The sequence below is a fragment of the Oncorhynchus tshawytscha genome, linkage group LG15 (genome assembly GCF_018296145.1).
Source record: "Oncorhynchus tshawytscha isolate Ot180627B linkage group LG15, Otsh_v2.0, whole genome shotgun sequence".
In the NCBI taxonomy this organism is placed as follows: domain Eukaryota; kingdom Metazoa; phylum Chordata; class Actinopteri; order Salmoniformes; family Salmonidae; genus Oncorhynchus; species Oncorhynchus tshawytscha.
Genome location: NC_056443.1, coordinates 31,605,336 through 31,631,927, shown reverse-complemented (window position 1 = coordinate 31,631,927; position 26,592 = coordinate 31,605,336). Strand labels below are relative to the sequence as shown.

General features: G+C 43.9%; 1 protein-coding gene across 2 annotated transcripts in view; it reads right to left on the bottom strand.

Moving 5' to 3' along the window:
* stim2b (stromal interaction molecule 2b) overlaps positions 1-26,592 on the bottom strand; it is a 79,387-nt gene that overhangs the window by 8,058 nt on the left and 44,737 nt on the right. For both annotated transcript variants that reach the window (XM_024405804.2, XM_024405805.2), the window contains exons 2-7: positions 21,310-21,440; positions 9,686-9,797; positions 7,293-7,404; positions 6,161-6,276; positions 5,711-5,888; positions 5,297-5,474 (exon numbers count right to left, since the gene is read on the bottom strand). In XM_024405804.2, the coding sequence (XP_024261572.1) occupies positions 5,297-5,474; positions 5,711-5,888; positions 6,161-6,276; positions 7,293-7,404; positions 9,686-9,797; positions 21,310-21,440 (827 nt within the window). The remainder of the gene's footprint in view (positions 1-5,296; positions 5,475-5,710; positions 5,889-6,160; positions 6,277-7,292; positions 7,405-9,685; positions 9,798-21,309; positions 21,441-26,592) is intronic.

Below are 26,592 nucleotides of genomic sequence, written 5' to 3'. Positions count from 1 at the left end.
GGACAGTATTTCACGTGACACAGAGAGACAGGATTTGACGCAACACAGGGGGACAGTATTTCACGTGACACAGAGAGACAGGATTTGACGCAACACAGGGGGACAGTATTTCACGTGACACAGAGAGACAGGATTTGACGCAACACAGGGGGACAGTATTTCACGTGACACAGAGAGACAGGATTTGACGCAACACAGGGGGACAGTATTTCACGTGACACAGAGAGACAGGATTTGACGCAACACAGGGGGAAGTATTTCACGTGACACAGAGAGACAGGATTTGACGCAACACAGGGGGACAGTATTTCACGTGACACAGAGAGACAGGATTTGACACAACACAGGGGGACAGTATTTCACGTGACACAGAGAGACAGGATTTGACGCAACACAGGGGGACAGTATTTCACGTGACACAGAGACAGGATTTGACGCAACACAGAGGGACAGTATTTCACGTGACACAGAGAGACAGGATTTGACGCAACACAAGGGGACAGTATTTCACGTGACAGAGAGACAGGATTTGACGCAACACAGGGGGACAGTATTTCACGTGACACAGGGGGACAGTATTTTGACACAGGGGGACAGTATTTCACGTGACACAGGTGGACAGTATTTCACGTGACACAGGGGGATTTCACGTGACACAGAGAGACAGTATTTCACGTGACACAGGGGGACAGTATTTCACGTGACACAGGTGGACAGTATTTCACATGACACAGGTGGACAGTATTTCACGTGACACAGAGAGACAGTATTTCACGCAACACAGGGGGACAGTATTTCACGTGACACAGGGGGACAGTATTTCACGTGACACAGGGGGACAGTATTTCACGTGACACCCGGTGAGAAAATGTGCCAGTAAACTAGCAGATGTACGGAAACGTAAGGATTTTTAGGTCACTTACATAACATGTAAAAGATCAAATAATAAAACAAGCTTTTTTAAATATGAAAAATAGATTGGCAAAGCTGTAAAACATGATCTTAAATATAAAACATCAACTTAGTGAATACCATTGGTGTTTAATATGAGGGTTTCAGCATGATGTATACTTTATATTCTTTACACTTATTTGACTAATGTCTATATGTTTTTGTTGTCAATGTTTTGGGGCTAAACTGGGGGCAGAAGTAGTCTATAGTTGGAAGAGTAGCAGAGTTAATCGCTAATTATGTAATTAGGCAAAATTACAAAAGCAATATCTAAAGCAATATCTCCAAACAAAAACACTGTGACGTGTGTAATGGAAACGACAGATAGACGAAATGCTCTAAAGAACGATAAATAAATAAAACGCTGTTCGGGAGGGATGGATTATTATTTTTGTCGAACTTTCTTTTTTTGCAACAAATTATGATGAAAAATTACGGTTCTTCGAATAAATTATTTTTTTGCCAAATAATTTTGAAGGTACTCAGGGGACGTGATGTCATCGCGTAACTAACCAGAAATCCACTCCACATTGTTGCGTCTGATAAAAAGGCTTTTCTAAAAGCTTTCTAAATGTTGATGAGATGCTTTTTTCATTAAATTAGGCTATTTTCTCTTTCACCAAATGGTCTATCCACTACAACTTGTGGACAATATTGACACAGATTTTTACCAAAATGAATATGAAAAATTTAGAAAAATCGGTTATTCAAGTATACACATACACACACTGAGTATCTCTCTCTCAGATTCCAACAACTGATTCACGTTTGGAAATATAAAATAATGTAATTATACCAAAGAAAGGTATGTTAATTACTCACTTGAATATATTCAGTTTAAGGAACAAAATTCATGAAATATGCTGTCTAGTGCAGTCAAACAATATTCATGTATTGGCAATATGAGAGACTCACTTGGACTTTTCTATTGAGGATGCTGAGATCTCTATACATGGAGACAATATGTTCAGGAGGGACAGAAATAGATATGGGGGTGCAGTTGCAGTTTACATCCAGACATATTCCAGCAAAACAATGTAAGGCCTTGAATGTTGAATGGATTAGAGGCACTATGGGTACAGGTGCATTTACCACATTTGAAACCTATACTAGTTGGTTACTGCTATAGGTCACCTAGTGCTGATGTGAAATAACTTGATGTAATTTGCGAAATGTTGGATAAGTTATCTGATGAAAATAGGGAAATATATATTTTTTGTGAGATATGAATAGTGATTTTTTTAATACAAACTGTCCAAATAGAAAGTCATTTCTGTTTCCAATGAATGTAACCTGACCTAAGTTATGACATTACCAACCAGAACGTTCACTGATAGGTCCGGTATCACATTTTCACTAACATGGCTGAACATTGTTCTAAAGCTGTATCAGTGGCACTAGGTTGCAGTGATCATAACCTGGTTGCACTCACTAGGAAAACTACAATACCAAAAGGCTGGCCCGACAGAGAGTTCAATCAGGACTCGTTTATGGGTGAGATTAAGATGTAAAGCAAAGTGAAAAAAACTAAACTATTGAGGGTCATGTTGGACGCAGCTTTATCACGGTCAGAACACATAGATCAGATTGTTATTAAGATGGGTAAGGGAACACATAGATCATATTGTTATTAAGATGGGTAAGGGAACACATAGAGCAGATTGTTATTAAGATGGGTAAGGGAACACATAGATCAGATTGTTATAAAGATGGGTAAGGGAACACATAGATCAGATTGTTATTAAGATGGGTAAGGGAACACATAGATCAGATTGTTATTAAGATGGGTAAGGGAACACATAGATCAGATTGTTATTAAGATGGGTAAGGGAATTGCTGTTACAAGAAATTGTTCAGAGTATGTAACATCTAGCACACTGAATCAGGTGATTCAATCCCTGGTCCTATCACACTTAGAGTACTCTCTGGTTAGATGGTCAATCCCTGGTCCTATCACACTTACAGTACTGTCTGGTTAGATGGTCAATCCCTGGTCCTATCACACTTAGAGTACTGTCTGGTTATACAGTGGGGCAAAAAAGTATTTAGTCAGCCACCAATTGTGCAAGTTCTCCCACTTAAAAAGATGAGGCCTGTCATTTTCATCATAGGTGCACTTCAACTATGACAGACAAAATGAGAAGAAAAAAGAAATCCAGAAAATCACATTGTAGGATTTTTTATGAATTTATTTGCAAATTATGGTGGAAAATAAGTATTTGGTCAATAACAAAAGTTTCTCAATACTTTGTTATATACCCTTTGTTGGCAATGACAGAGGTCAAACGTTTTCTGTAAGTCTTCACAAGTTTTCACACACGGTTGCTGGTATTTTGGCCCATTCCTCCATGCAGATCTCCTCTAGAGCAGTGATGTTTTGGGGCTGTTGCTGGGCAACACAGACTTTCAACTCCCTCCAAAGATTGTCTATGGGGTTGAGATCTGGAGACTGGCTAGGCCACTCCAGGACCTTGAAATGCTTCTTACGAAGCCACTCCTTCGTTGCCCGGGCGGTGTGTTTGGGATCATTGTCATGCTGAAAGACCCAGCCACATTTCATCTTCAATGCCCTTGCTGATGAAAGGAGGTTTTCACTCAAAATCTCACGATACATGGCCCCATTCATTCTTTCCTTTACACGGATCAGTCGTCCTGGTCCCTTCGCAGAAAAACAGCCCCAAAGCATGATGTTTCCACCCCCATGCTTCACAGTAGGTATGGTGTTCTTTGGATGCAACTCAGCATTCTTTGTCCTCCAAACACGACGAGTTGAGTTTTTACCAAAAAGTTCTATTTTGGTTTCATCTGACCATATGACATTCTCCCAATCTTCTTCTGGATCATCCAAATGCTCTCTAGCAAACTTCAGATGGGCCTGGACATGTACTGGCTTAAGCAGGGGGACACGTCTGGCACTGCAGGATTTGAGTCCCTGGCGGCAAAGTGTGTTACTGATGGTAGGCTTTGTTACTTTGGTCCCAGCTCTCTGCAGGTCATTCACTAGGTCCCCCCGTGTGGTTCTGGGATTTTTGCTCACCGTTCTTGTGATCGTTTTGACCCCACGGGGTGAGATCTTGCGTGGAGCCCCAGATCGAGGGAGATTATCAGTGGTCTTGTATGTCTTCCATTTCCTAATAATTGCTCCCACAGTTGTTTTCTTCAAACCAAGCTGCTTACCTATTGCAGATTCAATCTTCCCAGCCTGGTGCAGGTCTACAATTTTGTTTCTGGTGTCCTTTGACAGCTCTTTGGTCTTGGCCATAGTGGAGTTTGGAGTGTGACTGTTTGAGATTGTGGACAGGTGTCTTTTATACTGATAACAAGTTCAAACAGGGGCCATTAATACAGGTAACGAGTGGAGGACAGAGGAGCCTCTTAAAGAAGATGTTACAGGTCTGTGAGAGCCAGAAATCTTGCTTGTTTGTAGGTGACCAAATACTTATTTTCCACCATAATTTGCAAATAAATTCATAAAAAATCCTACAATGTGATTTTCTGGATTTTCTTCCCTCATTTTGTCTGTCATAGTTGAAGTGTACCTATGATGAAAATTACAGGCCTCTCTCATCTTTTTAAGTGGGAGAACTTGCACAATTGGTGGCTGACTAAATACTTTTTTGCCCCACTGTATTTTGTAGTAATGCTAGGTGAGTTGGAACCAGTGTTTTTCTGAATCAAAATTTGGGGGATATAACGATGGAATTAATCGAACAAAAGGACCATTTGTGATGTTTATGGGACATATTGGAATGCCAACAGAAGAAGCTCTTCAAAGGTAAGGCATGAATTATATCGTTATTTCTGAGTTTTGTGTCGCGCCTGGCGGGTTGAAATATGATTGTCGTGTGTTTGTTTGATGGGGTGCCTCAGATAATCGCATGGTTTGCTTTTGCCGTAAAGACTTTTTGAAATCTGACACGGTGGCTGGATTAACAAGAAGTTAAGCTTTAATTAATTTGGTGTATTGCACTTGTGAATGTATGAAAGTTAAATATTTCTAATAATTTTGTTTAAATTTCTCGCTCTGCATTTTCACCGGATGTTGTCAAATCGATCCGCTAACGGGTTGATTTGATCCATAAGAAGTTTAAATGTGTTTCCTGTCAGGTATTTTAATGATCTGTATTGTCTTACTTTTTAATGTTTGTGAAGTCTTGAATGTGGTTGTTTGTCATGTCTTGTTAATTATGGCGTTAGCTAATGAGGATCCTAATAAAAACTACAAAATTAAATGACTGGTTTCCATAAATTACCTGTTAGTTACCAAAATTAGTAAACATTCTGGTAACTTTGGTAAATGACCGGTAGTTTTGGAACCATGCGACACACTCTCAATGGTTCCTACCTGCACCAGCTCCTCCTCTGCGTATTTGAGGCGGCTGAGCTCACACTCGGCCCCCTGGCGGAGTTCGCGGAGGCGGTACGACTCCTTCTTGGCCCCGCTGATCTCGTCTCTCATCTTTTGCTCCAGGTTCTGCTTCTCCACCGCCACTGTGCGGTTCTCCTCCTGGGCCTTCTCCAACCTGGGGAGAGCCATGAAAACCTGACAAAGTCATCTTCATCATCCAAAAACAACCAACTTCACTTAATACACCCGAACCCTGGGCCCAGTCCAATGCCTAAGATGTTACACAAAGAGATCGACATCTTTTAACAAGGTGGCTAGGTGTTCTAGTGAGGTCAGAACAATACCTGTAACATCTATATACAGTATACACACCCTTTATAAAACCTTAATAAAAACTACTAGGTTACGTACCGTCCCTGTAGGTCCATGAGGCTCTGCTCAGCACTCTGCAGGCTCTCCAAGTCCTTCATCATCTGACCCATGTGGACCCGGGAAGACTTGTTCTGGATATAAGCGAACCAGCAGCCCCCCACCCCAATCACTATAGATACCATCAACACAAAGTCCTTCAACCAGTTGTGTTGCGGACCTGGGGGAGAGAGGGGTGGAATGGAACTGTGTTTATTGGCCGTCCAAGCACGGCTCAGTTGGTAGAGCATGACCCTTGCAATGCCACGATAGCGGGTTCGATTCCCGTGACCACCCATACGTTAAAAAGCATTAAGGACGTATTGACCTTACAGTCATATTGTTGATCATTTCCTTGATGGAAGAAGACATATGTTGAGTAAACATGGTTATGTTTTTGCCCAGACACCCCCGTAGTGGCACCAAACCCACATGTATGTATAGTGTACTTACGTGAGGGAGGGCCGAAGAGCACAGCATCTAGTGCTTTGAGATTGAGTTTCTGTTTGTGCCGCTGGTCTAATATCTTCAGCTGACCAGACATAAACGACGGTTCGTTCGCCGCCAACCTGAAACAGAGAGAGAAAACGAAACGTGTTGAGAACGATACCCTTCACTGAGAACGAGAATAGAACGCTGATCAACCAACTACAGTATGTGATACATGACCAAGTAAGACAAAGTCTGTCTTGAACAGTGTGTATCAGTGTGCGTGTGTGTGTGTGTGTGTGTGTGTCAGTGTCAGTGTGTGTGTGTGTGTGTCAGTGTGAGTGTCAGTGTGTGTGTGTGTGTGTCAGTGTGTGTGTGTGTGTGTCAGTGAGTGTGTGCACGCGTGTCAGTGTGTCTGAACATGTCGGTGTACTCGTGCCACCACCACCATCTTAAACCAGATCAGACAACATGGCAGCCAGCGACACCCAATCCACTGCTGTGACATCATTTAATGAGTCAGCACCCCCCACGGGTACGGGGGGGGGGACAACACCCCTGACCCCCTTCAACCCCCCTCTTCAACCCTCCTCTTCTATCCATGTAGTCATTCCATACATGAGTACATGGAGTCGCAACGAGTCTCATTCCTGAAGAGATTCTAGTGGAACTGCTCTGACTCTCCCCTTCGTGTCATTAAGACAGTGTTATTGGTCCCATCTAAACAAGATCAAGTCCATATAAAGGTGACTCCTTGATATAACAATCGCCTGCTGACTTCGGGGTCATGACATAAACTGGGATGTCTGAACTGCACTAACGTGACTATCGGACAACATGGGCAGGGAGATGTTTTGCTAGTCGAAGTGGGCATATGTTTTATGTGTTTGTGTCATGTTTGATAATTTCTTTCCCATTCCACCTGCATTAACCTCACATATCCAGCAGAAGGGAGCATTGGTCTGAGTAACAAATTGAGCTCATTGTTTATGATGTGCATTTCAACTTTTCAAACTAAACCCATATATCTACATATTGATAAAGCAGTGCAAAGCGATATCTTCACCATTGCACAAAATCACTACTGTTTATACAACATGGAAGACACGATTCAGTTCAGTGGTGTTGTTGGTGTGTTGTGTGATAATGTAGTCACCGAGGCAGAGTGTTTCCATTGATCCGGAAGTCTCTGAAGCTCGTCTCGTACTGAGGCAGCTCCACAGATTCCTTCAGCCACTGGACTGTGTCCTCCGTCGTCCAGTTATGAACTGCAGACAGAGACTCAAATTGACATTTGCTTCTTCCATTAATCCCCTCTCCCATTCCATTCACCCCCTCTCCCTTCCATTAATCCCCTCTCCCATTCCATTCACCCCCTCTCCCTTCCATTAATCCCCTCTCCCATTCCATTAATCCCCTCTCCCTTCCATTTACCCCCTCTCCCTTCCATTTACCCCCTCTCCCTTCCATTTACCCCCTCTCCCTTCCATTTACCCCCTCTCCCTTCCATTTCACCCCCTCTCCCTTCCATTTACCCCCTCTCCCTTCCATTTACCCCCTCTCCCTTCCATTCACCCCCTCTCCCTTCCATTTACCCCCTCTCCCTTCCATTTACCCCCTCTCCCTTCCATTTACCCCCCTCTCCTTCCATTTACCCCCTCTCCCTTCCATTAATCCCCTCTCCCTTCCATTAATCCCCTCTCCCTTCCATTAATCCCCTCTCCCTTCCAGTTACCCCTCTCCCTTCCATTAATCCCTCTCCCTTCCATTAATCCCCTCTCCCTTCCTCCCACCCCCTCTCCCTTCCACTTACCCCCTCTCCCTTCCATTTACCCCCTCTCCCTTCCATTAATCCCCTCTCCCTTCCTCCCCACCCCCTCCCCTTTCACTTACCCCCTCTCCCTTCCTCCCACCCCCTCCCCCTTTCACTTACCCCCTCTCCCTTCCTCCCACCCCTCTCCCATCCACTTACCCCCTCTCCCTTCCATTTACCCCCTCTCCTTTCCTCCCACCCCCTCTCCTTTCCTCCCACCCCCACTCCCTTCCATTTACCCCCTCTCCCTTCCATTTACCCCCTCTCCTTTCCTCCCACCCCCTCTCCCTTCCATTTACCCCCTCTCCCTTCCATTTACCCCCTCTCCTTTCCTCCCACCCCCTCTCCCTTCCATTAATCCCTTCCATTAATCCCCTCTCCCTTCCATTAATCCCTTCCTCCCACCCCTCTCCCTTCCATTAACCCCCCCTTTCCTCCCTTCCTTTCCCCCCCCCTCTCCCTTCCATTTACCCCCGTTTCTCCCACCCCCTTTCCTCCATTTACCCCCTCCCCTTCCATTCCCTTCCCCCCCCGTTCCTCCCACCCCTCTCCCTTCCATTTACCCCCTCTCCCTTCCTCCCACCCCCTCTCCCTTCCATCCAAGCCATTAGACTGCTGAACAATTCATAAAAATCACCACCGGACAACTTACATTGACACACACCCCCCCGTCTTGTACACTGCTGCTACTCACTGTTTGTTTGTTATCTATGCATAGTCACTTCACCCCCACCTACTTGTACAGATTACCTCAACCACCCTGTACCTCTCCACACTGACTCGGTACCGGTGCCCCCTGTATATAGCCTCCACACTGACTCGGTACCGGTGCCCCCTGTATATAGCCTCCACACTGACTCGGTACCGGTGCCCCCTGTATATAGCCTCCACATTGACTCGGTACCGGTGCCCCCTGTATATAGCCTCCACATTGACTCGGTACCGGTGCCCCCTGTATATAGCCTCCACACTGACTCGGTACCGGTGCCCCCTGTATATAGCCTCCACACTGACTCGGTACCGGTGCCCCCTGTATATAGCCTCCACATTGACTCGGTACCGGTGCCCCCTGTATATAGCCTCCACATTGACTCGGTACCGGTGCCCCCTGTATATAGCCTCCACATTGACTCGGTACCGGTGCCCCCTGTATATAGCCTCCACCTGACTCGGTACCGGTGCCCCCTGTATATAGCCTCCACACTGACTCGGTACCGGTGTCCCCTGTATATAGCCTCCACACTGACTTGGTACCGGTGCCCCCTGTATATAGCCTCCACACTGACTGGTACCGGTGTCCCCTGTATATAGCCTCCACCCTGACTCGGTACCGGTGCCCCCTGTATATAGCCTCCACACTGACTCGGTACCGGTGTCCCCTGTATATAGCCTCCACACTGACTTCGGTACCGGTGCCCCCTGTATATAGCCTCCACACTGACTCGGTACCGGTGTCCCCTGTATATAGCCTCCACACTGACTCGGTACCGGTGTCCCTGTATACAGCCTCGTTATTGTTATTCTTATTGTGTTACTTTTTATTTTAGACACCTTGGTAAATATTTTCTTCTTGAACTGCACTGTTGGTTAAGGGCTTGTAAGTAAGAGTTTCACGGTAAAGTCCACACTTGTTGTATTCGGCGCATATGGCAAATAAAGTTGGATTAGATTTACCCTCTCTCCCTTCCTCCCTATTTTAAACAATCCCTCCCTCCCTCCCTCCATCTCTCTCCTACCTTCTGAGGTTTTCCAGCCCTTCCACAGCTCTTCCACAGTGATGTGTTGGTCTTCCCTGTGAAGGTTACTGTGTTTGTTAGTTTGTTGTTGCTTCATATCTTCTCTAATAAACTGCAAGAAGAAAAAGACATTTGGTTAATATTACTCCTTATTCTATCGTTACAGACTGCAATAAAACTGACACAGTGGGAACACAAACTAACAAGTGAAACACAGGTACAGAGTTATGACATTGTAGTGGATCATGGATACCAGCAGACGTGACTTTCAGTGTGATGTGAGATCTATTAGTTGTGTCTCTATTAGAAGCTGGCCGATTAATTAGGGACGATTTCAAGTTTTCATAGCAATCGGTAATCGGCATTTTTGGACGCCGATTATGGCCGATTACAAGAGAGCCAAGGTAACTTGCTAGCTAGCATTAAACTGATCTTATAAAAAACAATCAATCTTACCATAATTACTAGTTAACTGCACATGGTTGATGATATTACTAGGTTAACTAGCTTGTCCTGCGTTGCATATAATCAATGCGGTGCCTGTTAATTTATCATCGAATCACAGCCTACTTCAACTTTGACAACCGGGGGATGATTTAACAAAAGCACATTCGCAGGAAAAAAAACACATTAGTTGCACGACTGTACCTAACCCTAAACACCAATGTACCTAACCCTAAACACCAATGTACCTAACCCTAAACACCAATGTACCTAACCCTAAACACCAATGTACCTAACCCTAAACACCAATGTACCTAACCCTAAACACCAATGTACCTAACCCTAAACACCAATGTACCTAACCCTAAACACCAATGTACCTAACCCTAAACACCAATGTACCTAACCCTAAACACCAATGTACCTAACCCTAAACACCAATGTACCTAACCCTAAACACTAACCCTAAACACCAATGTACCTAACCCTAAACACCAATGTACCTAACCCTAAACACACCAACCCTAAACACCAATGTACCTAACCCTAAACACCAATGTACCTAACCCTAAACACCAATGTACCTAACCCTAAACACCAATGTACCTAACCCTAAACACCAATGTACCTAACCCTAAACACCAATGTAACCTAAACACCAAACTAACCCTAAACACCAATGTACCTAACCCTAAACACCAATGTACCTAACCCTAAAACCAATGTACCTAACCCTAAACACCAATGTACCTAACCCTAAACACCAATGTAACCCTAACCTAAACACCAATGTACCTAACCCTAAACACCAATGTACCTAACCCTAAACACCAATGTACCTAACCCTAAACACCAATGTACCTAACCCTAAACACCAATGTACCTAACCCTAAACACCAATGTACCTAACCCTAAACACCAATGTACCTAACCCTAAACACCAATGTACCTAACCCTAAACACCAATGCCTTTCTTAAAATCAATACACAAAAGTATACATTTTGAAAACTACATACTTAGTTAAAATAAATGCATGTTAGCAGGTAATATTAACTAGGGAAATTGTGTCACTCCTCTTGCGTTCAGTGCAAGCAGAGTCAGGGTATATGCAGCAGTTTGGGCCACCTGGCTCGTTGCGAACTGTGTGAAGACCATTTCTTCCGAACAAAGACCGTAATTAATTCACCAGAATTTTACATAATTATGACATAACATTGAAGGTTGTGCAATGTAACAGCAATATTTAGACTTAGGGATGCCACCGGTTAGATAAAATACAGAACGGTTCCGTTTCACTGAGAGAAAAAACGTTTTGTTTTCGAAATTATAGTTTCCGGATTTTACCATATTAATGACCAAAGGATCGTAGTTCTGTGTGTTTATTATATTATAATTAAGTCTATGATTTGAAATTTGATAGAGCAGTCTGACTGAGCGGTGGTAGGCAGCAGCAGGCTCGTAGGCATTCATTCAAACAGCACTTTACTGCGTTAGCGAGCAGCTCTTAGCAATGCTTGTTGCACAGCGCTGTTTATGACTTCAAGCCTATCAACTCCCGAGATTAGGCTGGCAATACTAAAGTGCCTATAAGAACATACAATAGTCAAAGGTATATGAAATACAAATGGTGTAGAGAGAAATAGTCAACGCATCATAATTCCTATAATAACTACAACCTAAAACTTCTTAACTGTGAATATTGAACCACCAGCTTTCATGTGTTCTCATGTTCTGAGCAAGGAACTTAGCTTTTTTACATGGCACATTTGCACTTTTACTTTCTTCTCCAACACTGTGTTTTTGAATTATTTCAACCAAATTGAACATGTTTCATTATTTATTTGAGACTAAATAGATTTTATTCATGTATTATATTAAGATAAAATAATAGGGTTCATTGTTCATTCAGTATTGTTGTAATTGTCATTATTACAAATATATATTTAAAAAATTGCCAGATTAATCGGTATCGGCTTTTTTTGGTCCTCCAACAATCTGTATCGACGTTGAAAAATCCTAAAATCGGTCGACCTCAAGTCTCTATGGTCAGACCACAGGTGTTGTGAATATGGTGTTTGAGCAGACTAGACTGTGTCCTTCTCCCACATAGCAGCCTGACCACCGGAGGTCTTTCTCTGGTACACTAGATCTCCTCCATAACACCCTGCCATCAACAACCTACCTTTCTCTAGCCCTCACAACGGCCCCTGAATAGCCACAGCACCAACCGACATCGCCAAGGAAACAGGTATGGGCAACACAACAAAACCTTAAAAGCTCCAATCGCCTTGGGAACAGCATGAGTTGATTTGGCACGAGTTGTGTCATTACGCCACAATAAAGCACTGCTATTCTGCTCCCTACCTGGGTTTTAAACAGTGAGTCATAATAGCTACAAAGCTCTGTGTTGAGCTAGGAGAGAAGGGAGCGTGTGTGTGTGTGTGTGTGTGTGTGTATGTGTGTGTGTGTACAGCTAGAAGGGAGAATGTTGACTCAGGTTTTTGCATTGACCAATAACAGAGCTGTACACCATAAAGGTAGGATATAAGGACTACAGAGGGTAAATCATGTGGTTCTAAACCAGGGGTTACCTTCGAGGATTAGCTCAATGTGGTTCTCAACCAGAGGTTACCTTTGAGGATTAGCTCAATGTGGTTCTAAACCAGAGGTTACCTTCGAGGATTAGCTCAATGTGGTTCTAAACCAGAGGTTACCTTCGAGGATTAGCTCAATGTGGTTCTAAACCAGAGATTACCTTCGAGGATTAGCTCAATGTGGTTCTCAACCAGAGGTTACCTTTGAGGATTAGCTCAATGTGGTTCTAAACCAGAGGTTACCTTCGAGGATTAGCTCAATGTGGTTCTAAACCAGAGGTTACCTTCGAGGATTAGCTCAATGTGGTTCTAAACCAGAGGTTACCTTCGAGGATTAGCTCAATGTGGTTCTCAACCAGAGGTTACCTTTGAGGATTAGCTCAATGTGGTTCTCAACCAGAGATTAGGTTACCTTTGAGGATTAGCTCAATGTGGTTCTAAACCAGAGGTTACCTTCGAGGATTAGCTCAATGTGGTTCTAAACCAGAGGTTACCTTGAGGATTAGCTCAATGTGGTTCTAAACCAGAGGTTACCTTTGAGGATTAGCTCAATGTGGTTCTAAACCAGAGGTTATCTTTGAGGATTAGCTCAATGTGGTTCTCAACCAGAGGTTACCTTCAAGGATTAGCTCAATGTGGTTCTCAACCAGAGGTTACCTTTGAGGATTAGCTCAATGTGGTTCTAAACCAGAGGTTACCTTCGAGGATTAGCTCAATGTGGTTCTAAACCAGAGGTTACCTTCGAGGATTAGCTCAATGTGGTTCTAAACCAGAGGTTACCTTTGAGGATTAGCTCAATGTGGTTCTAAACCAGAGGTTACCTTCGAGGATTAGCTCAATGTGGTTCTAAACCAGAGGTTACCTTCGAGGATTAGCTCAATGTGGTTCTAAACTAGAGGTTACCTTCGAGGATTAGCTCAATGTGGTTCTAAACCAGAGGTTACCTTCTAAACCAGGATTAGCTCAATGTGGTTCTAAACCAGAGGTTACCTTCGAGGATTAGCTCAATGTGGTTCTAAACCAGAGGTTACTTTCGAGGATTAGCTCAATGTGGTTCTAAACCAGAGGTTACCTTTGAGGATTAGCTCAATGTGGTTCTCAACCAGAGGTTACCTTTGAGGATTAGCTCAATGTGGTTCTAAACCAGAGGTTACCTTCAAGGATTAGCTCAATGTGGTTCTAAACCAGGGGTTACCTTCGAGGATTAGCTCAATGTGGTTCTCAACCAGAGGTTACCTTTGAGGATTAGATCAATGTGGTTCTAAACCAGAGGTTACCTTCGAGGATTAGCTCAATGTGGTTCTAAACCAGAGGTTACCTTCGAGGATTAGCTCAATGTGGTTCTAAACCAGAGGTTACCTTTGAGGATTAGCTCAATGTGGTTCTAAACCAGAGGTTACCTTCGAGGATTAGCTCAATGTGGTTCTAAACCAGAGGTTACCTTTGAGGATTAGCTCAATGTGGTTCTAAACCAGAGGTTACCTTCGAGGATTAGCTCAATGTGGTTCTAAACCAGAGGTTACCTTCGAGGATTAGCTCAATGTGGTTCTCAACCAGAGGTTACCTTTGAGGATTAGCTCAATGTGGTTCTAAACCAGAGGTTACCTTCGAGGATTAGCTCAATGTGGTTCTCAACCAGAGGTTACCTTTGAGGATTAGCTCAATGTGGTTCTCAACCAGAGGTTACCTTCGAGGATTAGCTCAATGTGGTTCTCAACCAGAGGTTACCTTTGAGGATTAGCTCAATGTGGTTCTAAACCAGAGGTTACCTTTGAGGATTAGCTCAATGTGGTTCTAAACCAGAGGTTACCTTCGAGGATTAGCTCAATGTGGTTCTCAACCAGAGGTTACCTTTGAGGATTAGCTCAATGTGGTTCTAAACCAGAGGTTACCTTCGAGGATTAGCTCAATGTGGTTCTCAACCAGAGGTTACCTTTGAGGATTAGCTCAATGTGGTTCTAAACCAGAGGTTACCTTTGAGGATTAGCTCAATGTGGTTCTAAACCAGAGGTTACCTTCGAGGATTAGCTCAATGTGGTTCTCAACCAGAGGTTACCTTTGAGGATTAGCTCAATGTGGTTCTCAGTGTGGGTTTTGTGGGTTGGGCCGTCTACGGTATTAATTGCTGTGATAATTTGTGGTCTTGCTGTGGGTTGAGATCAGTGACTGGAAGGCAATATCAACCATACTGAGAATAAATAACTTCTTCATGTTTCAGGAATGAATATGGGTCATAGATACTGTAGATGGTTTAGTCATTTAGCAGACGGTCTTATGCAGAGCGACTACCAGAGTATTTATCTCAAGGCAGCTAGGTAAGTGAATTACCTCAAACCTTTACTCAAACCAACTGTCAGTAAAGTCAGTGCTAGTGAGACAAGTGGGAGTGTTAGTATTCGGTGTTTTAGTCAAATCTATCAGTATGTCAGCTGTAGTTCTCCTAAATGGTTGAACAGGAGAAATGACTGCCATTTCCACTTGAGTTGGTTTCCTAGCAAACAGAATGACAAAGTTTAAACAGTGGACGTTTATTTGTTAACAAACACCTTGACAAGTTGCACAACTTCAGTTCGTTTGCTATTGATGTTGTTATCCAACGGGAGTTTTTGAAAATAGCTGAGTCACCTGACAAATGACTAGGACATTATCTCAAATGGACTAGAAGCACGCACACAATACAAAGAGGCTGGTTGTCTGAGTTGGATTCTAGTTGGGTCTTCCCCAAGAGCCTCTCCTGCCCTTTCAAACAACACACTCGAAACTTCTGTAAGGTTGTGTGTGAGAGATGAAGGGGCTGGGTGGGGCAGGGGGCAGTGAGTGTGAGAGACGAAGGGGCTGGGTGGGGCAGGGGGCAGTGAGTGTGAGAGACGAAGGGGCTGGGTGGGGCAGTGTGTGTGTGAGAGATGAAGGGGCTGGGTGGGGCAGGGGGCAGTGAGTGTGAGAGACGAAGGGGCTGGGTGGGGCAGTGTGTGAGAGATGAAGGGGCTGGGTGGGGCAGTGTGTGTGTGAGAGATGAAGGGGCTGGGTGGGGCAGTGTGTGTGTGAGAGATGAAGGGGCTGGGTGGGGCAGGGCGGCAGTGAGTGTGAGAGACGAAGGGGCTGGGTGGGGCAGTGTGTGTGTGAGAGATGAAGGGGCTGGGTGGGGCAGTGTGTGTGTGAGAGATGAAGGGGCTGGGTGGGGCAGTGTGTGTGTGAGAGATGAAGGGGCTGGGTGGGGCAGGGGGCAGTGAGTGTGAGAGACGAAGGGGCTGGGTGGGGCAGTGTGTATGTGAGAGATGAAGGGGCTGGGTGGGGCAGTGGGCGTGAGAGATGAAGGGGCTGGGTGGGGCAGTGTGTGTGTGAGAGATGAAGGGGCTGGGTGGGGCAGGGGGCAGTGAGTGTGAGAGACGAAGGGGCTGGGTGGGGCAGTGTGTATGTGAGAGATGAAGGGGCTGGGTGGGGCAGTGGGCGTGAGAGATGAAGGGGCTGGGTGGGGCAGTGTGTGTGTGAGAGATGAAGGGGCTGGGTGGGGCAGGGGGCAGTGAGTGTGAGAGACGAAGGGGCTGGGTGGGGCAGTGTGTATGTGAGAGATGAAGGGGCTGGGTGGGGCAGTGGGCGTGAGAGATGAAGGGGCTGGGTGGGGCAGTGTGTGTGTGAGAGATGAAGGGCCAGGGTGGGGCAGGGGGGCAGTGTGTGCGTGAGAGATGAAGGGGATGGGTGGGGCAGTGTGTGTGTGTGTGAGAGATGAAGGGCCTGGGTGGGGCAGGGGGCAGTGTGTGCGTGAGAGATGAAGGGCCTGGGTGGGGCAGGGGGAAGTGTGTGTGTGAGAGATGAAGGGGATGGGTGGGGCAGGGGGCGTGTGTGTGATTTGAGGAGGTCTGAATATCTAGCCATGGATCCTCTGGTGGTGACCAGTAGCACATGTCAACAACTCGCTGAGCTATCCTTCCCTCAATAAATTATGTGTGTGTGTGTGTGTGTGTGTGTGTGTGTGTGTGTGTGTGTGTGTGTGTGTGTGTGTGTGTGTGTATGTGTGTGTATGTGTGTGTGTGTACGCTTCCAGGCATGTCTATGGGTACCACAGAGCCCTTATGGTTTACACTGGAGACCAGCTAGGAAAACAAAACAACAACCCCCATACACTCCACAAGCAGAACAACCCCCATATACTCCACAAGCAGAACAACCCCCATACACTCCACAAGCAGAACAACCCCCATACACTCCACAAGCAGAACAACCCCCATACACTCCACAAGCAGAACAACCCCCATACACTCCACAAGCAGAACAACCCCCATACACTCCACAAGCAGAACAACCCCCATACACTCCACAAGCAGAACAACCCCCATACACTCCACAAGCAGAACAACCCCCATACACTCCACAAGCAGAACAGCACCCAACTGAAGTATAAAGTAACTGAATATTAAGAAAATTGGTCACAATATGAATAATCCACGTCTATAAAAATAGCTAATCTATTCGTATATCTTTGCTGACTGAGGTCCAACTCGCACTCAGTCAAACAGGTGATGGTCCTCCTGCTACTACTGCTGTCACTATCCAGTAGCCCTACACTAGAACCCTCACTACTGGTGTCTCTATCCAGTAGCCCTACACTAGAACCCCATCACTACTGGTGTCACTATCCAGTAGCCCTACATTACACTATAACCCCATCACTACTGGTGTCACTATCCAGTAGCCCTACATTACACTAGAACCCCACCACTACTGGTGTCACTATCCAGTAGCCCTACACTAGAACCCTCACTACTGCTCTCACTATCCAGTAGCCCTACATTACACTAGAACCCTCACTACTGGTGTCACTATCCAGTAGCCCTACACTAGAACCCTCACTACTGCTGTCACTATCCAGTAGCCCTACACTAGAACCCTCACTACTGGTGTCACTATCCAGTAGCCCTACACTAGAACCCTCACTACTGGTGTCACTATCCAATAGCCCTACACTAGAACCCTCACTACTGGTGTCACTATCCAATAGCCCTACACTAGAACCCCATCGCTACTGGTGTCACTATCCAGTAGCCCTACACTAGAACTCCATCACTACTGGTGTCACTATCCAGTAGCCCTACACTAGAACCCCATCACTACTGCTGTCACTATCCAGTAGCCCTACACTAGAACCCCATCGCTACTGGTGTCACTATCCAGTAGCCCTACACTAGAACCCTCACTACTGGTGTCACTATCCAGCAGCCCTACACTACACTAGAACCCTCACTACTGCTGTCACTATCCAGTAGCCCTACACTAGAACCCTCACTACTGGTGTCACTATCCAGTAGCCCTACACTAGAACCCTCACTACTGGTGTCACTATCCAGTAGCCCTACACTACACTAGAACCCTCACTACTGCTGTCACTATCCAGTAGCCCTACACTACACTAGAACCCTCACTACTGCTGTCACTATCCAGTAGCCCTACACTAGAACCCTCACTACTGGTGTCACTATCCAGTAGCCCTACACTAGAACCCTCACTACTGCTGTAACTATCCAGCAGCCCTACACTACACTAGAACCCTCACTACTGCTGTCACTATCCAGTAGCCCTACACTAGAACCCTCACTACTGCTGTCACTATCCAGCAGCCCTACACTACACTAGAACCCTCACTACTGGTGTCACTATCACCATATTATGTCCCCTGTGACAAGGTTACTGTCAACTCCGTTACCTCATCACTGTCACCCGTTACCTCACTACTGCCAGGAAGAGAGATTGAGGTTGTGTGTGTGTGTGAGTGTAAGAGAAGTAGAGGGGAAACGCTGGTGTCACTCCCACATTATGGGTGGGTGTGGGCCAAGATGTGTGTGGCAGGGGGTGAGGTCATCCCTAAAGTGGCCCCCTTTCTCCAACCCTTGTATCCTCAACCCTGTCACCATCAACCCTGTCACCATCAACACCGACTTCACTAATTTTCTTACAAACTCCCAAAAGGCATTTAACCCTTAACACAATTTTTCATTAATAATAAAATAATCAAACAAAGTGTGTCAAACAAGTTATTGGGAATAATGTATACACACTGAGGATATACCAAACATTAGGAACACCTTCCTGTTGCCCTCAGAGCATCTCAATTCATCAGGGCATGGACTCTACAAGGTGTCGAAAGCGTTCCACAGGGATGCTGGTCCATGTTGACTCCAACAGTTGTGTCAAGTTGGCTGGATGTTCTGTGGCTGGTGGACCATTCTTGATGCACACTGGAAACTGTTGAGTGACAAATCCAGCAGCATTGCAGTTCTTGACACAAACTGGTGTGCCTGGCACCTACTACCATACCCTGTTTAACTTCTCTAGGGTAGGGGGCAGCATTTGAAATTTGGATGAAAAGCATGCCCAAATTAAACAGCTTTCTACTCAGGCCCAGAAGATAGCACATGCATATAATTAGTAGATTTGGATGGAAAACACTCTGGAGTTTCAAAAACTGTTAAAGGAATGTCTGTGAGTATAACAGAACTGATTTGGCAGGCGAAAACCTGAGAAAAATCCATTCAGGAAGTAGGATTTTTTTTCTATTCAATGCCATTACAGTATCCATTGACTTAGGACTCAAAATTGCAGTTCCTATGCCTTCCACTAGATTTCAACAGTCTTTAGAAATTGTTTCGGGCTTGTATTCTGAAAAATGAGGGAGTAAGAGCAGAATGAGTGGACCCTGCCGCGTCACAGAGCTTGTTCATGCGCGTGACCGAGAGAGTGCCTTTCTTGTTTACCTTTTATATTGACAACGTTATTGTCCGGTTGAAATATTATAGATTATTAAGGCTAAAAACAACCTGAGGATTGAATATAAACATCTTTTGACATGTTTCTATGAACTTTACGGATACAATTTATATTTTTTGTCTGCCTGTTGTGACTGCGTTTGAGCGTGTGGATTACTGAAGAAAATGCGAACAAAACGGAGGTTTTCGGATATAAAAGAGACTTTATCGAACAAAAGGAACATTTATTGAATAAATGAATGTCTTCTGAGTGCCACAATATGAAGATCTTCAAAGGTAAGGGATTAATTTTATCTCCATTTCTGACTTGTGTAACTCTTCTACTTGGCTGGTTACTGTTTGTAATGATTTGTCTGCTGGGCGATGTTCTCAAATAATCGTAAGGTATGCTTTCGCCGTAAAGCATTTTTGAAATCTGACACCGTGGTTGGATTCACAAGAAGTTAATCTTTAAACCTATGTAAAATAGTTTATAGTATATTTTCTGAATTTTTATAATGAGTATTTCTGTACTTGAATTTGGCGCTCTGCAATCTCACTGGATGTTGGCCAGGTGGGACGCTAGCGTCCCACATATCCTAGAGAAGTTAAAGGCACTTCAATCTTGTGTTTATTCACCCTCTGAAAGGCACACAGACACAATCCATGTCTCAAGGATTAAAACACTTTCTTTAACCCGTCTCCTCCCCTTCATCTAACATCAATAAGGGATCGTAGCTTTCACCTGGATTCACCTGGTCAGTCTGTCATGGAAAGAGCAGGTGTTCTTAATGTTTTGTATACTCAGTGTAAAATTGGGTGAATTTTCTAAAACGGTTAGGCTCCTAACACAGCATGAACAGAAATGAGCAGACCATGTCACATGTTCGCCTGAGTGTGTCAATCCAATCTCCCTGGGAATAGTCATTCCACATTCTAGGGTCAACTTTCGCTTGTGGTACAGATGTAGGATCAAATTCCCCTCCCCAAATCCTAACCTTAACCATTCGTGGAGAAAATTAAATATATATATTTTTTAAATCACCCAAGATTAGCGTCTACATGGAGCTTCACCCTGCACCTAGTCGTACACCACTGGGGATCTCTAGTGACACTACAACCGTCCTTTGATCCGAGGACAGCTCATGTCTTGGCAGAATGGGCAACTCTTTGCCTCCTTCCACTCAAGAAGAGCTATCAAATCCTACTGGGGCCATAAACATGGGCTTTTACGAAGCTTCTCTTTACTCTTATAAAGTCGCAGTAACTTGCTCCGTCATCCCACACATGCATGGGCACACAAACACAAATGTGTAAGCACACACACAATAAATGTGTTTTTTATTCAACTAAGACGGTGCTGATTACGAGAGGTTATAGGTCAGACCATGTCATGGTGGTCTTACTGTCAATCACACTGAGAAAGGCCTATCATATTAGAATTCTCTCTCTCTCCCTCTCTTATCTCCACTATCTCTCCACGAGCTTCCTAAGCTGATAATGGCTTGCAAACATTACTCCATTAGTTTATGGTGTTGTTTATCAGGCTGTAAGGTTTTAAGGCCAAGTTCAGGTCAACTTTTAAAGCCACAAAGCGTTCCCACCTTAACAATGCATACTCAAAACATTATCATAAAAAATAAATAACTTGGAAAACAGAAATGACCAGGGAACAATGACGACTTGGTAACAGAGATGACTTCATAACAACAATGACCAAATTACGCACATGACTTGTAACAGAAATAAGCAGGTCACATACATGACTTGATAACACCAATGACTTGGTATCACAAATGATCAGCGAATGTCACATACATAGACTAATCCAGTTTTAGTATGACTCACCTCTACACTCTCGTTGACCTCGATTCCCCCGTCATTGTCGTCATCCAGCTGTTTGTGAATGACCCGGAGGGCCTCCAGGCTGAAACGGTCTGCGGCACCCATGCATGGAGGCATCACTGTCAGACAGGGGTCTGGAGAGAGTTCAAAAGATCAAATGTTACAGGTCATACTCAGGTTAAAGGTCTCAGGCATCAAGTCTTGTGTATTAAGTAAGGGATAATCAATGAGGGCCTATGCATTTTATGCTCAATAATTAATGGTGTGGAAGTGGCGGAACTCACCTTCCACACAGATATATTATTTTCCAGAGAACGCATAGAGCCCCTATTTGATTATCCCTGTTATACCATGGCTATAATATAACACATTTTCTGCCAGAAATGCGTTAATTTGGCACAAGAAATGTGTTCAACATCCACTGAAGTAGCTTGCGAGTTGACTAGATAGATACAGTAGTTGCCTTGATAACCAAACACAGACTTGCTAGTTTAGCTAACCAAACCATCAGTCCTAGCTTGCTATTAAGGAAAATCTAACTCAACAAATGCCAAATTAGACTTTTGCTTTCAAAAGCAGCTCAAATATAGAACATGTAAGAATGAACTATAGCCATTGAATTTGACCGTGCAGATAAACTGTGCGCTGCAAGGAAATAATGAACGCTCTAGAATGCCCTCCAAGCCAATCAGAAATGAGAATTCCATAATGCCATGGTATAATCACGTCTATAAACATCCATTTGGCGAGACGTTGACAGATGTTCACAATTCACGTCCAGACAGATTTACATGATTTATTATTTACATTATTATTTATTATTATATTTATAATGTACATATTTAATTGACATTATCTGTTTTTAAAAACACTGTGCTACACTGTGCTAATGGGTGAATAGTGCTGTACCACAAGGTCACGTCACTCCAAGGTTGCAAAGAACAGAGCCTCTCAAAAAGTAATGTCTGAAATTTTCAAACTTAATTCTAGAGATTGTATTGAAGACATTTAACAGAATTCAGAGAGCAGAGAACTGTGTCATTGGATTTCCGCATGGGCACTATTGTATCCTGTCAAAAACATCAGGTCTGAGAAACCCTCTTCCATTTTACAGTCTGGTATGATATTCCTCTCACATCCCAAGAGGCCACATTGTTTTCATTTGTGCTCTAGAGAATCCTACAGCAACTGAGTCCAGCAGTACAGCCTACAGTGCCTTGCAAAAGTATTCATCCCCCCCTTGGCGTTTTTCTTATTTTTTTTACAATACAACCTGTAATTTAACTAGATTTTTATGTGGATTTCATGTAATGGACATACACAAAATAGTCTAAACTGGTTAAGTGAAATAAAAAAATAGGTTAAAAATATTCAAAAATAAATAAAAAAATGGAAAAGTGGTGCGTGAAAATTTGCTATGAAGCCCCTAAATAAGATCTGGTCCAACCAATTACCTTCAGAAGTCACATAATTAGTTAAATAAAGTCCACCTGTGTGCAATCTAAGTGTCACATGATCTGTCACATGATCTCATTATATACACAGACATCTGTTCTGAAAGGCCCCAGAGTCTGCAACACCACTAAGCAAGCGGCACCATGAAGACCAAGGAGCTCTCCAAACAGGTCAGGGACATAGTTGTGGAGAAGTACAGATCAGGGTTGGGTAATAAAAAAATATCAGAAACTTTGAACATTCCATGGCGCCCTATTAAATCCATTATTTAAAAAATTGAAAGAATATGGCGCCACAACAAAACTGCCAAGAGAGGGCCGCCCACCAAAACTCACAGACCAGGCAAGGAGGGCATTAATCAGAGAGGCAACAAAGAGATCAAAGATAACCCTGAAGGAGCTGCAAAGCTCCACAGCGGAGATTGGAGTATCTGTCCATAGGACCACTTTAAGCCGTACACTCCACAGATCTGGGCTTTACGGAAAAGTGGCCAGAAAAAAAAGCCATTGCTTAAAACCTCTTAGGGAGGCTGCGAATTTTCGCAGCTTTTTGTTAAAAATCGCGCAACATTTCAGCGTCCTGCTACTCATGCCAGGAATATAGTATATGCATATGATAAGTGTGTGTGTATAGAAAACACTCTGAAGTCTCTAAAACTGGTTAAATCGTGTCTGTGGCTATAACAGAACGTGTTTAGGAGTCAAAATCCTTCGAAAAACTGGTCACTAAAAAAATAATAATAATATCCATCCGCCGGTCAATGTATTGCCTAAGGCGAAGGAAAATACTTATCAAGCCCCTGTAAACGCCTACAGCTTCCACACGATGTCGCCAATGCTGTCATTTTGGGCCTAGTTTATCCTTGGTTTGGAAACGTGACGCGTTTCCTTTCTTTGGGCTCACTCCACAGGATGTTTTGAAAGTGAAAACATGGACGATGATTTCAAGACTTGCTGCTATCGAATACAGATCGCCCCGTGATCAATCTAATAGACTATTAACATTTATTAATACCTAAAGTTGGTTTAGAAAAGCAATTTGAAGTGATTTGTAAAAGTATATAGGTAACTTTTGTAATTTTAAAAAGTGACGTTGCGTCATGTAAAGGGGCATTTTTCTGGATCAGACCGGTCGTCAGCAAATCACATTTTGGGTATACAATGACGGATTTAATCGGGAAAAAGACCCAATTGTGATGTTTATGTGACATATAGGAGTGCCAAGAAAGAAGCTCGTCAAAGGCAATGAATGTTTTATATTTTATTTCTGCGTTTTGGGTAGCGCCGGCTACCGCTAAATCTGTTGTTTTGTTGACGGTCTGGTATTCGGGGGGGGTGCATGCTATCAGATATTCGCTTCTCATGCTTTCGCCGAAAAGCATTTTACAAATCTGACTTGGTGGCTAGATTCACAATGAGTGTAGCTTTAATTCACTACCTTGCATTTGTGTTTTAATGAAAGTTTGAGTTTTATCGAAAACAATCAGTGGCGCTCTAAAATATCTGCTGATTTTGATCCCGCCGGAGGAACATCCTCCCTAAGAAATTTTAAAGAACAAAAAAAGCAAACACATTTGGTGTTCGTCAAAAGGCATGTGGGAGAAGGTACTCTGGTCAGATGAGACAAAAGTTTAGCTTTTTGGCCATCAAGGAAAAAGCTAAGTCTGGAGGCAAACCCAACACCTCTCATCACCCCGAGAACACCATGTTTTCATCTGCAGGGACTGGGAAACTGGTCAGAATTGAAGGATGGTGGTAAATACAGGGATATTCTTGATGGAAACCTGTTTCAGTCTTCCAGAGATTTGAGACTGGGACAGAGGTTCACCTTCCAGCAGGACAATGACCCTAAGCATACTGCTAAAGCAACACTCGAGTGGTTTAAGGGGAAACATTTAAATGTCTTGGAATGGCCAAGTTAAAGCCCAGACCTCAATCTAATTGAGAATCTGTGGTATGACTTAAAGATTGCTGTACACCAGTGGAACACATCCAACTTGAAGGAGCTGGAACAGTTTTGCCTTGAAGAATGGGCAAAAATCCCAGTGGCTAGATGTGCCAAGCTTATAGAGACATACCCCAAGAGACTTGCAGCTGTAATTGCTGCAAAAGGTGGCTCTACAAAGTATTGACTTTGGGGGGGTGAATAGTTATGCACGCTCAAGTTCAGTTGTTTATCTTATTTCTTGTTTGTTTCACAAGAAAAAATATTTTGCTTCTTCAAAGTGATAGGCATGTTTTTTAAATCTTTTTTTTTTTCAATTTTAATTGCAGGTTGTCAGGCAACAAAATAGGAAAAATGCCAAGGGGGGTGAATACTTTCGCAAGCCACTGTATCCCTTTCAAAAGGACAGTGTGATCTGGGCCTGCACCAAACTGTCTGAGCGAGTGCCACACACATTATCTATACAGTCCAATGGAACACATACACACACACACACACACACACACAAAAGCATGCCTATGTATTCGCTATAACCACACAAAAGTGCACACACACACACACTGTGAGCAGACACATGCACAGATGACAACCTACATACAGCTGATAATGTAGTGTACACTGCACATGGACCAGTCATTACTCTAAACCAGACTATGTTCATCAGGACAGACAGGATAGTGAGTGCAGAGTGTCAAACCAGCTGGGATCTATAGAATAAGACACTCTCTCTTTAAACAATATTCCACTGGACACAATGAGTAAGGCATTATCTGTTGAACAATACACACTAACACAGAAACGAAAACACTGCATCAACATGGTCCCATGTTTCACGAGCTGAAATAAAAGATCCCAGAAATATTCAATACGCACAAAAAGCTTTCTTCTCTAAAATGCGTTTCAATCCGACTTCCACACCCGGCTTCTTCACAAGCCACCCGGACAGCTAATGAACCCAAAAGGATTTCATGCTCAGCAGGGTCTTGACTGGACTGCAGTTCGGCATCCTAACCGACTACAGTGGGCAAATGTTCACCTTCGATGGCCACTGGCACGCTGGAGAAGTGTGCTCTTCATGGATGAATTGCATTTTATTTATGGCAATTTGAATGCACAGAGATACTGTGACGAGCGAGGCCCATTGTTGTGCCACTTATCCGCCATCGCCTCATGTTTCAGCATGATAATGCACGGCCCCCATGTCGCCAGGATCTGTATACAATTCCTGGAAGCTGAAAATGTCCCTGTTCTCCCGTGGCCTTTACACTCACCAGACATGTCCCCCATTGAGCAGGTTTGGGATGCTCTGGTCTACAACAGCGTGTTACAGTTCCTGCCAAAATCCAGCAACTTTGCACAGACATTGAAGAGGAGCAGTGGGACAACATTCACCAGGCCACAATCAACATCCTGATCAACTCTATGCGAAGGAGATGTGTCGTGCTGCATGAGTCAATTGGTGGTCACACCAGATACTGACTGGTGTTCTGCTTTAGACCAGGTCATAGCATTATCTCCGCTGCATCCCTATGTTATAAATGATGTAGTTAACTGTATGGATAAAAGGAAACATTGTCTTTTGATTGGACCACAGCCCAGGCTAAGTACAGGTGAGAGGACACTGGGTAAGAAACCCATGTTACTTGGCAAAACTATTGGCAAGGGCGCGTCATTGGACGATATCACTTAACTGGAAAAAATACATATAAAATATCTTCAGTAAATCATTGACATTATAATCAAAGTAATGCAGCTAAATAATGAAATGCAACTTGTCATGAAGACAAAACGTTTTTGAAGGAGGCTTTAGCATATCTAAATGATGTTTACAAAGGTCATATAATTCATTTGCTTAGCAGGCGTCCTCCGTCACAGAAATGTACATAT